Below are 12,252 nucleotides of genomic sequence, written 5' to 3'. Positions count from 1 at the left end.
CTTTACCACTAGATGGCAGCAACAGCCCAATGGCTGGAAAATACGTTGGTTCTTAGCACTTTTCTATGGAAAAAAAACATTATTTTAAATAATAAAAGGCAGTCAGACAACCTCTTCTCAACATGAGCGTGTGGTTAAAGAGTTTAAATGCATTGCTGTCTTGCTAACTTTTAGTTTTAACCTTTATTATTTGGTCTGGATTATAAACTAGACTTTTTTCCAGAACATGAACTGGAATCCAAGTTGAGTTGGAAAGTTTCCTGAACCACAGAGGAGAAAAACTTCTGCTAAAGTCTGGTTTAGACAAGAACTGTGATGATTTAATGATGATAATCATGACTTCACATTACAACACGAGGAAACGACTCGTATCACAACCCTGAGGCTGAAAACTGTTCAGCCTCTTGGATGTTTGACTCTTTTTATTGCTTTTATAAATCAATCTCTTCCCTGCCTACAGAAGACATTATAGTTAAATTTTAATTTATTTTAATTATTTAAATAATAATTTAAAATTTTAAATTATTTCTGTATTTTTATTTTAAGTCCATCCATCATAATGGTTTTTCCACCAGTACAGTTCCAGTCCTGATCTGGTTCTGTAAAAGACCCGGTTCCATTTCCACCTCCTGGGAACCGAGTCAGAACCGAGTCAGAACCCCGTCGTTACGAACTCCTCATCCAGTCCATGTTTTATTGGGGTTTTATGATCGTAGTTAAGTTTAATTTAAGCATCCTGTCTCTGTGTGAACAGCAGTTTATTAACGGTCAGATCCTGAAGTCGGCTGGAAAACTCGACCCGAAAGTCATCATCTGTGAGCGGATCACTGAGACGCCGCTGCCGTTTTTCTGAAGCTAATCTGACATTTTATCGTCGTAAATGAACCTTTCGTTCAGCTGTTTGTGTTTTTCAAAGCGGCTCTTTCCTCTGATCCAGTGAGTTTAGTGGAAAGACTCAACAGAACAAACACAACGCGAGTCAAACCTTTATGTTTAAGGATTCTTCCCCAGCTCGGTTCAGTCCGCTTTACTCTGACTGCAGTCCGTCTGTCTAGTCAAAGTCCGGTTTGGTTGGTGAGGTGTGAATGCTAATCGACCTCTGACCTTAACCGGTCTGGGTTTGGTTGAAGTGAACTCTGGTTCGGTTTGAATGTGAACGCCAAGCGGACCGGAGACCGCACCACAAACAGGAAGTGGATTACAGCACAGGGCATTCTGGGTAAATACAACCAATGCTAACATGCTAGCCTAGCGCTAGCAGGAGAAATGACTAAAGAGAAATCCTCCAACCGCTAAAATCTGATGCCTCCATCTAGTTGCTCTCAGTGACTTCAGAGCTTTTTGTGTTGCTTCCTTCAGTGGTTCTTGGTGCAGCGCCCCCACTGGCCAGGAGAGGAACAGGTTGGTTTGACTCAGAGCAGAGAGAGAGAACCACAGCAGCTGAAGATGTTAAATGTTTTGGTACCAATAGAACCGAGTCTACTGGACTATCAGGGGGAAATCAGACTAAATGTTGGCTGGGATTTAAACTAATGGACCTTCTGGATCATATGCAACAGATTCTCTAAATCTGGACTCATTAAAGGGTTGAAGCTGCAGCACTGAACAAAACTAAACTAGATATTAAAGGAAGACTCCTCAGCTGGAGACCCAACATCAGCGGTTCCTCCTGCTCGGATCCTGCAGGTTGGTTACCCGGATACATCCCAGACCTGCAGACCCGGGCCCTTAGGGGCCGCAGCTGGACGTCCATCTGGGAGTCAGATTAAAGATTTAAAGGGACGGACACGGGAAATGTCCATCAGAAAGCAGAGGGTGGCAGCGTGGACCGATGCGTCTCGTTGGACGTCAGTCCGTCGCTTTTCTTTTTGGACGCAGATGAGAAGTCTTCCTGCGAGAAGTCGCTCATCTCCTCGTGGCGCTCCTGCTTCCACACGCGCTCGTACTCCTGCTTCAGCTCCTGGTAAGAGCGAGAGAAGGTGTGGAAGATGGAGGTGGCCGGGAACGCCATGATGAGGATGCCGCTCAGGATGCTGATGAGCGCCACCATCTGGCCGGGGACGCTGCGCGGCACCATGTCACCGTAGCCCACCGTGGTCATGGAGATGATGGCCCACCAGTAGGAGGCCGGGATGCTGCTGAAGCTGTGCTGGGGGTGCGCGGCGGCGAACGGCGCCAGCTCGCTCTCGGCCAGGTGGACCAGCGGCGAGAAGAGGGCGACGGCCACGCAGACGAAGAGCAACAGCAGGCCGAACTCCCGCATGCTGCGCTGCATGGTGACGCCCAGCGTCTGCAGGCCCAGGGAGTGGCGCGCCAGCCGCATGACGTACAGGATCCGCAGCGCCCGCAGCAGCCGCAGGATCAGGCTCAGCTTGTCCAGGTAGCCGCGGCCCGCCCCCATCGCCGCCTCGTCCTGCGCCTCCTCCCCAACGTCGAACACCAGCGACACGTAGTACGGCAGGATGGCGACGGCGTCGATGACGTTGAGCGGCCCGCGAGCGAATGCCAGCTTGGAGGGAGCGTTGACGAAGCGCAGCAGGAACTCCAGGGTGAACCAGGCCACGCACACCGACTCCACCACGAACATGTTGCGACACTTCTGGGAGCATTCGCCCTGCGGAGGAGGAAACATGGAGACGTTACAACAAACTACGGCATCCGGGAGGAAACGCGAAGAGTCAACGACGGTACCAGCAGGAAACCGATGAGCCGTTTGTAAAGCTACACAGTTAGAGAAGCAACAAGTTGGACTAGTTAGCCTGGCATAAACTAAATACTTAATTAGCCAACTAATTATCCAGTTTAGTGTTAAAAATGTAGCTTGAGGTTAAATAGCTTTAAACTCCATATTTGGTTTGTAAGTCTGAGCTACTACTCAGCCTGCTAACTAATGTTTTTGCTAACTAAAAATGTAGTTATCAAGCTAAAGATTTAACTCACTGAAATACTTTGAAGGTATTTAGTTTGAAGCTATATATGTTGTTCTGAGCTAAATATTTAACTTTAAACTAAATATTTAGTTTGTAACTGTGACGGTTATGAATGAATGAACAACAAGGTGAAAACATGACCGAAAACTGAACCCTAATCTTTCCCTCTTATGACTTTAACCGTAACTTCTGTTGAGGATGCGGTTCATTCTAGTTTCACAGATCTGGATTATTTCCTCCTGAAGGTACAGGATCTAAACCTCCAGCTAGCAGCAGGTCGGGTCACACCTGGACAAACCACCGGAGTCACAAACGGGTCGTTTCAAATAAAAACATGACTTTAGTTTCTGTCCGGAGCGGGAGACCAACCAGAGGAGCAGCAGCTGCTGTGATGAAAGAAAGTTTCTGTCTCTGCTGCATGAAAAACAATCAGCTCTGAAAAGCTTTGTGACAGATTATCTCCAGGCTGATGAAGGCGGCGCTCGTTACGATGTGAGGATCTGGGATAAACTTTGCAGGAAGACCAGAAGAAGATGAACAGCGGTGGGAAAATGACCGGAGGATTCCCGGCTGGGAGGAAATCTGCTGCTTGTTGGTCAGGAAGTACGGGGGAAAATCACTCATACCCTCAGGTTTCTGTAGAAAATTAATTCACATTTATCGTTTAAAGACATGATGGACGCAGCGTTCTGCTTTCCTTCTGCTAATTTGGATTTTTAGTTTTCCTCCTTACAGGAAGATTGAAGGCTGACAGTGACAGAAATCCACAGATGAATTACTTAGTACATTGTTTTATCTTATCACTTGTATAAAATTGAAAATAACATTTATAATTCAGCAGATTGTAACAACAAATTAAGAAAGTATTAAATATTCTGAATTTTTAAGCTGTAAAGTTTTTTTCAGCATGAAAACCTGCAGAGCATCGATTTCCTTCCTGCTGGAACGGAAAAAAACTCTTTTTTCTTTTCCTGTGAGATTCAACAACAGAACAGCGAAGGCCGGCGCATAAAAATACCGAGATGATTAACGAGCCTGTCAGCGCGACAGACGCAGCTTTTAGGAAATAATAAAGTCGATATTTGTAATCTGGCCGCCGCCACAGGAAGCTCTGCTCCAGGAGACAGGAAGTTATCAGAGATGTTTCTCCAAACAACTTCCAGCCTGAGGAGAGCAAACCGTCATCATGTCAGATCTGAGCGGGTTAAATCAGAGCTCAGACTGGATCATCCATCTGGCAGATCAATAACTAGAAATCGACAGAAAGCAGCGATTAGAGCAGCAGCTGTTCAACTAAACACGATTCCCTGCATGAGGCCGGTCCAGACGCAGCCTTCAGCCACCAACCCAAAGCTCTCTGATGCCTCAGGCTGCCAACCAGAGGACAGAATCAAACTGGGACAGGCCTCTTACCAAACAGCTCCAGCTCAACCTGAACAACTTGGACTAGGCCGTTCTGAATGCCTCTGGCTGCCTCTGTGCTGGAAGCTGAACTTCTGCTCCGGCCTCAGAATGACGCTGAACTGAACCTCCGGCCATCAGCAGCTCTGCACAAATACAGAGTTCATAAACTAAATATTTAGCTTTAAAGTCAATATTTAGTTTGAAACTGTAATTTAAACATAAATAGTTACTTATCTAAATATGTTGCTTGAAGCTACATATTTAGCTAAGTAAATAAATATTTAGCAAGCTAAATGTTTAGTTTGGAGCTATATATTAAATTAGCTAGCTAAATATTTAGCTAACAAAATATTTAGCTTGAAGCTAAACGTTAAGTTAGCTTCAAGCTAAACCTTTTGTTTGCGGCTAACTGTTTAGCATCACACAACATTTTGCATGAACTTCAGTTCAGGTCTCAGACATCAGAGCATCTTCTGCATGTTTACCGTCTCCAACAGAACTTCATCCCACAGCATGACAACTCCTCCACCATGCTTCAGGAACGGAGCCGTGTATCCAAAGTTCTGACTGTAAAACCGAATAGTAAACTTTGGTCTAATCTAAGCACGCTTCTGTCCATGATATGCTGACCTATCACTTAAAATCTCTGGTCTTCGTTTATCATATAACAAAATGAGGAAACGTTTAAGTTCTGTTACTTTTCCAGAAAAGTCTCAGCTTCAGCTGAAGGTCCAGAGTTCAGTTCCCGTTGGAAAACTGATTTATCATCACGGATTAAAGTAAAAATAAAACGGCTGTGTTTTGGTAACAAAGATCAAATTTAAAACATTATTAGTCAGTCAGGACAGAAAGTAGAACTGGTTCAGAACTTTTGCTCAGTACTGGGTGGGTTCAGTCCAGTTCCCTAAACTGGAAAGCCTCAGACTCACCCGGTTCTCCTCGTCTCTGAGGTCCGGCATGGTGCTGATGCAGAGGCTGACCACAGTCACCAGAACCATGATGATGGACAGGCAGGCGAAGATCTTCCCCGCCAAACCCGAGTGCGGGTTTTCCATCACCTCCCGCAGCGCCGACACCAGCCTGCGGTAGCCCTTCTCCGCCTGCGGAGGTCTCTTCTTCAGCTTCATCCTCTTCTGCCTCCACTCCTCCTCCTTCCGCCGGCGCTCTGCCACCTCGTCCACCCGGGTGATCATCCGCCGCCGGCAGCAGCGCTCCATGTGGCCCGGGTCCACGCCCCAGTAGTCCAGCTCATCGTGCAGAGAGACGGCGCACAGCTCCCGGAGAAGACGCAGCTTCCCCGCCGCCAGGAAGTTCAGGATGACCCTGAAGGCCGTGGGGTTCCGGTCGAAGAAGAACTCCCGGCACGTCTCGTCGTAGTCGTCGCAGAGCCGAGCGATCTCCTCCGGCGTGGTGCAGGAGCGAAGACGGGCCAGCCGGCTCTGGGGGAACTGCTCCAGCGTGCTCCAGGGGAAGGCGTAGCGGTTCCCCCCCACGTTGATGAGGACCTGTACGGCGTGGTCCACCGTGAAGGAGGCCTGGGGCTCCCGCAGCAGCTGGGCACGTTGGAAGTATACCCCCTTTAGGGTCTCGGTCTCTGGGATCTCAGTGAAGAAGCGGTCCAGGCTGCTATCGTCGCTGCTGATGGAGTAGGTGCTGAAGTCATGGTTGGCATTGCTAATGATGGGCATGCTGGCAACAGATCCGGGACGGGATGGAAGAACCTTCTGTGGGTCAAGCTAACGAGGAAGACCAACTCCGAGCAAGATACTGAAAAGACAGAAAAACTAGAAGTTAGCCTGAGATGCTGCTCAGCTCCGTTCCCTTCACTCATGTACGCAAATGTTTGTCGATCTTCTGCTAATGCTGAAAAATCACAATAATACTTGAAGACACTTGTTCCAGCGATAAGACATTAAAAGTCAAGGCAGCGATGGATGAAAACCATCGTCCTCCTCACACATCCTGCCATCTTCTTTGTCGTTTCTGCCAGTAGTAACATCCAGCTGTTGGTCATGTGACTCCGTGAAACAAAGCAAGTGTTTCCATTGCAGTTTTGCAAAATACATGTCTCTATACATAATCCTTGCACAAAAACATTTTATTGAGTTTTTTTCTAAATAAAATGAAAAAAATTTCCATTTAGCAAATTTATTTTGGTACTTTCAATTTACTCAATTCCTTGTCAATGGGAACGTAGCTGGTGTCTGAGCCACTTAAAGAGCTCCACAGACCCAACATTAGCCACACTGACATTCTCCTAAATCACTAAGAGTGATCCATCTTTCAAATACAGCAGCTTTGTTTTCCACTTTGAAAAACCTTCAGCTACCAGTTTCTGGCTCGACAACTTTGCTGCTTTTCCAGTTTTAAACTGTCAGAGGTCCCTGTGTGATGGCAGTGAGACAGTAGTGAGGTGTGAGGTAAGGAAAGACACCTGGGGGTCAGGCCTCAGCCTCTTCAGGGTTACAGTGGTTACAGGCTGACAGGTGAGGTGAGACAAGAATCCTCAGATACAGAGTGTTTGCAGATGACAGGGTGATGTAGCTAGCAGGTGGAGATGTGATGTAGCTAGCAGGTGGAGATGTGATGTAGCTAGCAGGTGGAGATGTGATGTAGCTAGCAGGTGGAAATGTGATGTAGCTAGCAGGTGGAGATGTGATGTAGCTAGCAGGTGGAGATGTGATGTAGCTAGCAGGTGGAGATGTGATGTAGCTAGCAGGTGGAGATGTTCTGGCTTCTTGTAATTAAGTCAGAATGTAAAACAGAAATCTTAAATTATCATTCAGGATAGTAAAAATCTAGTAGTCAAAACTCATTTTGAAATATCTGGAATGTAATTACAGAAAACTGCCTGCCATATTCCCCGTGTTCCCTCTTTCCTCCAGCAGGTGGCGCCTCTCAGACTTCTGGGGATCTAAACTCAATCTGTCGCTTTACTCCATCAAACCGCCGTAACAAACTGGAATTACATAATATTATAGATTAAATTATTTCCAACTGACCGGCCGGAAGCTGCAGCATCACCAACAGATGAACTTTAACCTCCAGCTTTAGTTTCTAACAGAAGGCGTTTCTGAGAACTTCTGGATCCTCGGCAGAGCTTCAGACCTGATGTGAAGCTGCAGCTGCTGGTTCGCTCAGGTTTCGATCAAAATAAAAATAAAGAAGTTAATGAGACGAGACGTGAAGCCGAGTCACCTTTCAGGGCGAAGCCGCTGCGGTTCAGGTGGAGCATCAGGAAGTTAGAGTCCCTCAACCCAGCCTGTCCCCGCGGTGTCCACCTGTCCCTCGGGATGTCCACCTGTCCCCGCGGTGTCCACCTGTCCCTCGGGATGTCCACCTGTCCCCGCGGTGTCCACCTGTCCCCGCGGTGTCCACCTGTCCCCGCGGTGTCCACCTGTCCCCCGCAGAGATAATAATGCGGTTATCTAACAGCGGTGTCCTGAAACCTGCTGCTTTGTTTTCATCTTGTTCCGACAGCAGGACCTTCCTCCTCTTCCTCCTCTTCCTCCTGTCTAACAGGCGGTTCCGCTCTCAGAGGTCGGGAGAAGTTTGTTAAAAGCAGGACATGGATCCGGAGACGCACAGACTTCCCCAGGTTGGTCCGACTGAGATCCGACCTGCTGCTCGGACCGAACCGAACAGAAAAATGATCCGGTTAGAAGAGCTGGTCTGGAGCGGCCAGCAGGGGGCAGGAGTGAAGTGGACTCACCTGTAAAGGCAGCCAGTTGCTCTGTGGCAAAAGAAATTATTTTTATTTACTACGATTCCGAATTTATATTACATTTCCCAAAATCAATAATAAAAAAAAACAGATCCACCGCCTGTCTTTCTGCAACCTCTTGCTTCCGGGACGGACTCATGCATGAAAACACCAAACTGTCGTTTTGCAGACTGGAATAAATCATGAGAATCATTTATTGTTGCCCCAAACATCAGAACGAACCGAACTGAGAAGATTCCCAGTCAGTCCGTCCACTGACAGATTCATGTTGTGACTGAGTTTCCATGTTCTCTCTGTGAATGGATGAGTTTTCTCTGGGTTCTCCCACTTCCTCCCAGTCCAGAATCCCAGTGACCCCCCAGAATGGAAACTGTTAACAGCTCATCAGAAGAGAAGCAAGATGACCAACATTATTTTACTGTTGTAGACAGAAAAAAGCAAAGCCTCATTTTATATCCAACACACTGCTTTGAATAAATTAAAACATAAAAAATGATAAAAATAAAATCACAAAGACACGAAATGATCCAATGATCAGCCGGACTGATTCTGTTCATCTGAAATAATTATTTAGCTTCATGTGAAAAGGTTCTGCAGACTTTAAGGATTTTCTGGTTTTAGTTCCTCCTAATTAATCTTCCACAGAAAGACAGAATGTCAGCGTATGAAGACAGAAATAGATATTCCTGTCTGTATAAATGTATAAATAACATTAAAAAATATCCACACGTCCTGAAATCAGCAGCAAACAAGGCACTGCAGCCAAACTGTGAAGGATTCCAGCATTTGTCTAGAAATCAAGCTGAAGCTCAGTGCAGTTTTCTTCTTTATGTTCTGTATAACAGTAACAGAATGACTTGTGCAGGTCGGCGTCCAGCAGACAGGATCAGCGACCAGAGGATGGAAAGCAGAAGCTGCGTGTGTCCGTCTGCAGATCCTCCATGATGTCACGGCGGATCTGCGTCGCTGCGTTACAAGAACCAGGCGGCGGCTTCGCTGCAGATTTAATTAAATATCAGATGGACTGAAGGTGAGATCTGAGCTTCAGAGGAAGCAGGAGTACCCAGGGAGAACATGCAGAAAAACCCCAGACTGGGATTCAAACCCACAACCAGCCGGGATTCCAGCCGCTCAGGACGCAGCTCAGTATTTTCTCCAGTTTGTAAAAGAGCAAAGCGGTCCGGTTCTGTAAGCCCAGCGCTGTTTCCAACACAGTGATTCTGCTAAACAGACTCCAGAAGTTTTTATTTCCTTAGAATGCATTAATTTTGTTGCCCAGAATTTTGGACACAATCAAATTTTAATTTCAAATGACATTTATGGCACTTCCAGCAGATTTCAGGAAATCTTTGTGAAACATTTCATCCAGTTTTTAACCACGATTCATAAAACATTTAAGTTTATTTTCTCCTGTTCCTTATTTTTGCGGATTATTTCACATGTTAACTCCGTCATGAGCAGATGATCCGTTCAGAACCTCCGGGCCGGCGGTTCTGACCCAGGTCTGGTTGGAGCGGTTCTGTTGTGTGCGGAGCAGCAGGAAACAGAACCTGTTAAAGCTCCTTCCTGTTGCTGGTGATTCAAGCAGCAGGATTAAATCAGGGAATCAGATTCTTCCTGCTACTCTTTAAATGTCTGATTTGTTGGGGTTTAGCTTGTAGGCCAAATGTTTACCTTAGCAGCTAAGTTGCTACCTTAGTATGCCAACTAAATATTGAGCTTATATACTACTTATTTAGCTTGCTAATTAGCTAGGCAAAAACTTACTATTAGCTGTACATTGAAGCTAATGTTTGAGGCTAACTAGTTAGCAAGCTAAATATGTAAATGCTTAGTTAGCAAACTGAATATGTAGTTTGAAGCTTAACTAGTTTCAATCTAAATATTTAGCTTCATCTACATATTCAGCTTGCTAACTAGTTAGCATCAAGCTAACTACAATCTGAATATTTTGTTCTCTAGCTACATATTTAGCTTGACAACTAAATAATTAGCTTCAACTAAACATTTTGAGACATTTGTAAATGAATGAATAACATGGTAAAAACATGTTTGTTTGTTTTTTAATAAACCTTTATTTATTTGTCTTGCTTATTGCTGCTCATTTTTGACCATAACCTTCCCGTGTCCTCCTGTCGGGTTCTGTTGAGTCTGGAGGAGGAAGATGAGCAGCTCCTCATCCTCAGTCTCATTAACTCCACATTAAAACACAAAGCGCTTCATCCACTCTTGGGATGAAACGACCTTTGACCTTGCAGGCTGATTGAATGTGAGGGATTACATGATAATCCTGGGAGGAGAAAAGGCGACGGCCGCTTGAACCTCCTGGGAGACGGTAGATAAATATTTATGGGACCCTCCAGACCCGCAGCACGTCCTGCCTTTTCATCCTGCAGGCTGGGCTGATTACAGATGAGACCTAACAGGTTTCTATCAGAGCAGCGCTGCTCAAGGTTTCCGCGGTTCACCGGCTCTGACAGCAGAAATTAAACTAAACTCCCTGGGAAGCTGCGGCTCGCCTGGGGAGACGTGCAGCGGGGCAACGGACGGCCCTGAACGCAACACGAACAGCTCTCCAACACGCGTTAATTAACTGTAGGCCTTATCGGGCCCTCTGCGGCAGAAAGCGGCTTCATTACGGCTGCTGGAGCCGGGCCTCATTAGCCGGTCAGCCTTTGTTGAGCTTCCTCTCGGTGTCCCGTTTCTCATCCAAGAAGAAAAGAGCGTGGAAACGCTCCCAGCAATCCCATTAAACAGCTCAGGTGTTCCGTTACTGCTGCAGGCAACAGAGGGGAATTCAGTTCAATAAGAGTCTGATCCAGAACCAGAGCCGGAGTGGATCCAGAAGGATCCAGCAGAACCATGGAGGCCCGGGTACATCATCGGTGCCGCCATCTTTAAACAGAATCATTAGGAAGATATGGCTGAGTCTGAGTCATTCTCTCTTTGAATCTGTTTTTACGGAAAAGAAACCAGAAGACCAACAGCTTTTACTTATATTATGTTTATGAATGGCCTAGTCAAAGTCTAGCAGAGAGTCTGTGATAAGACTTAAAAACTGACGATGTTTTATGATGGATGGATGGATGGATGGATGGATGGATGGATGGATGGATGGATGGATTCATTCATTCATTCATTCATTGATTCTTGGCCGGACCCAGTGGACCATCAGAACCTCGGTTCTGGTCCGGTCTGGAGGCTGCAGAGCAAACAAACTCTAAAAGCTCCAGAACATTCTGTCCTTGTTGTTTCTGACTCATTTATCTCTGTCAGCCCCAGAGCAGCTTTCCCATCATGCATCTGTTCGGCTCCGATCGGATCGGCGTGAGGATCGATGGAGGAGAGCAGAACAGAAACAGCTTTCAGAAACTCAGCCGGAGGAGAAAGGCAGGCTGAGCCGCATGCTGACCTCACACTGAACGGACCAATCAGGAGAAAGATGCTGACCTCGTGACCTGAGCCACATGGACACATCTAGTGAAATGCTGAATGTTTGCAGGTGAAACTTTGAAACTTCCCACCAGATTTAAAGGGACAGTCCTACCCCAGCAGCAGGCGTCTTTCAGCCGTTCATTAGCGTGAAATACTCGCCGCCTGCTGGATGCGGCTTAAAGCTGAGATTCAGCAGAAGGAAACAATCCAGTGCCTGTGTTTCTCTGACATGGAGGTTACCGTAGTAACAGGACTCATGCAGGTGATGACACCTGGAGAGAAATGAAAGAACCAGTGTGTCACAAACAGCGCTGGTCTTAAAGAATCTGACGATGTGACTGCAATTTACCAACTAGAAGGAGACATGTGGAGGCTAGAACTTGGTGGAACCCACTGGAACCCGGCCGCCTCGGAGCAAGAAGGTTCTGGGTTTGAATCCCAGCCTGGGGCTTCAGAGCGGAGCTGCCTGGCCTCCAGATCCTCAAGGTACTGATGGACAACCCGGTCCAGAAACATGCTAGGTCGATTTGCTATGACAGAGTCCAAGGTTATCTGTCTCCAGGTGTCTTCATGTGTCTCCAGGTGTCTTCCTGTGTCTCCAGGTGTCTTCCTATGTCTCCAGGTGTCTTCCTATGTCTCCAGGTGTCTTCCTGTGTCTCTTCCTACCTGAAGATTTGTTCTGATAAAACCCCAGAACCTTTCTTCCTCTCCGTTCATCGTTATTTTTTCCTCACAGTCCTCATTTTAAATCAGTTTCAT

The 12,252-nt window shown here is 46.5% G+C and overlaps 1 protein-coding gene across 4 annotated transcripts; it reads right to left on the bottom strand.

Annotated features, from left to right (window-relative positions):
- Positions 1-1,212: 1,212 nt before the first annotated feature.
- LOC116719211 (potassium voltage-gated channel subfamily G member 4-like) lies at positions 1,213-8,031 on the bottom strand. 4 transcript variants are annotated; one of them, XM_032561684.1, is made up of 4 exons: positions 7,655-8,031; positions 7,533-7,596; positions 5,264-6,101; positions 1,213-2,614 (listed from the first exon to the last, which is right to left on the bottom strand). In XM_032561684.1, the coding sequence occupies exons 3-4, from the start codon at positions 6,020-6,022 to the stop codon at positions 1,802-1,804; spliced, it is 1,572 nt and encodes a 523-aa protein (XP_032417575.1). In that variant the 5' UTR covers positions 6,023-6,101; positions 7,533-7,596; positions 7,655-8,031; the 3' UTR covers positions 1,213-1,801. The 4 variants fall into 4 exon arrangements, with proteins under 4 accessions (XP_032417575.1, XP_032417574.1, XP_032417573.1 ...); XM_032561683.1 differs by having other exon boundaries at positions 7,533-7,693; positions 7,732-8,031; XM_032561682.1 differs by having other exon boundaries at positions 7,533-8,031.
- Between the last annotated feature and the right edge of the window lie 4,221 nt (positions 8,032-12,252).

Source organism: Xiphophorus hellerii, chromosome 4 (genome assembly GCF_003331165.1).
Source record: "Xiphophorus hellerii strain 12219 chromosome 4, Xiphophorus_hellerii-4.1, whole genome shotgun sequence".
Taxonomy (NCBI): domain Eukaryota; kingdom Metazoa; phylum Chordata; class Actinopteri; order Cyprinodontiformes; family Poeciliidae; genus Xiphophorus; species Xiphophorus hellerii.
Note: the sequence above shows the minus strand (reverse complement) of the source record. Positions and strands in the feature narration are given on the sequence as shown.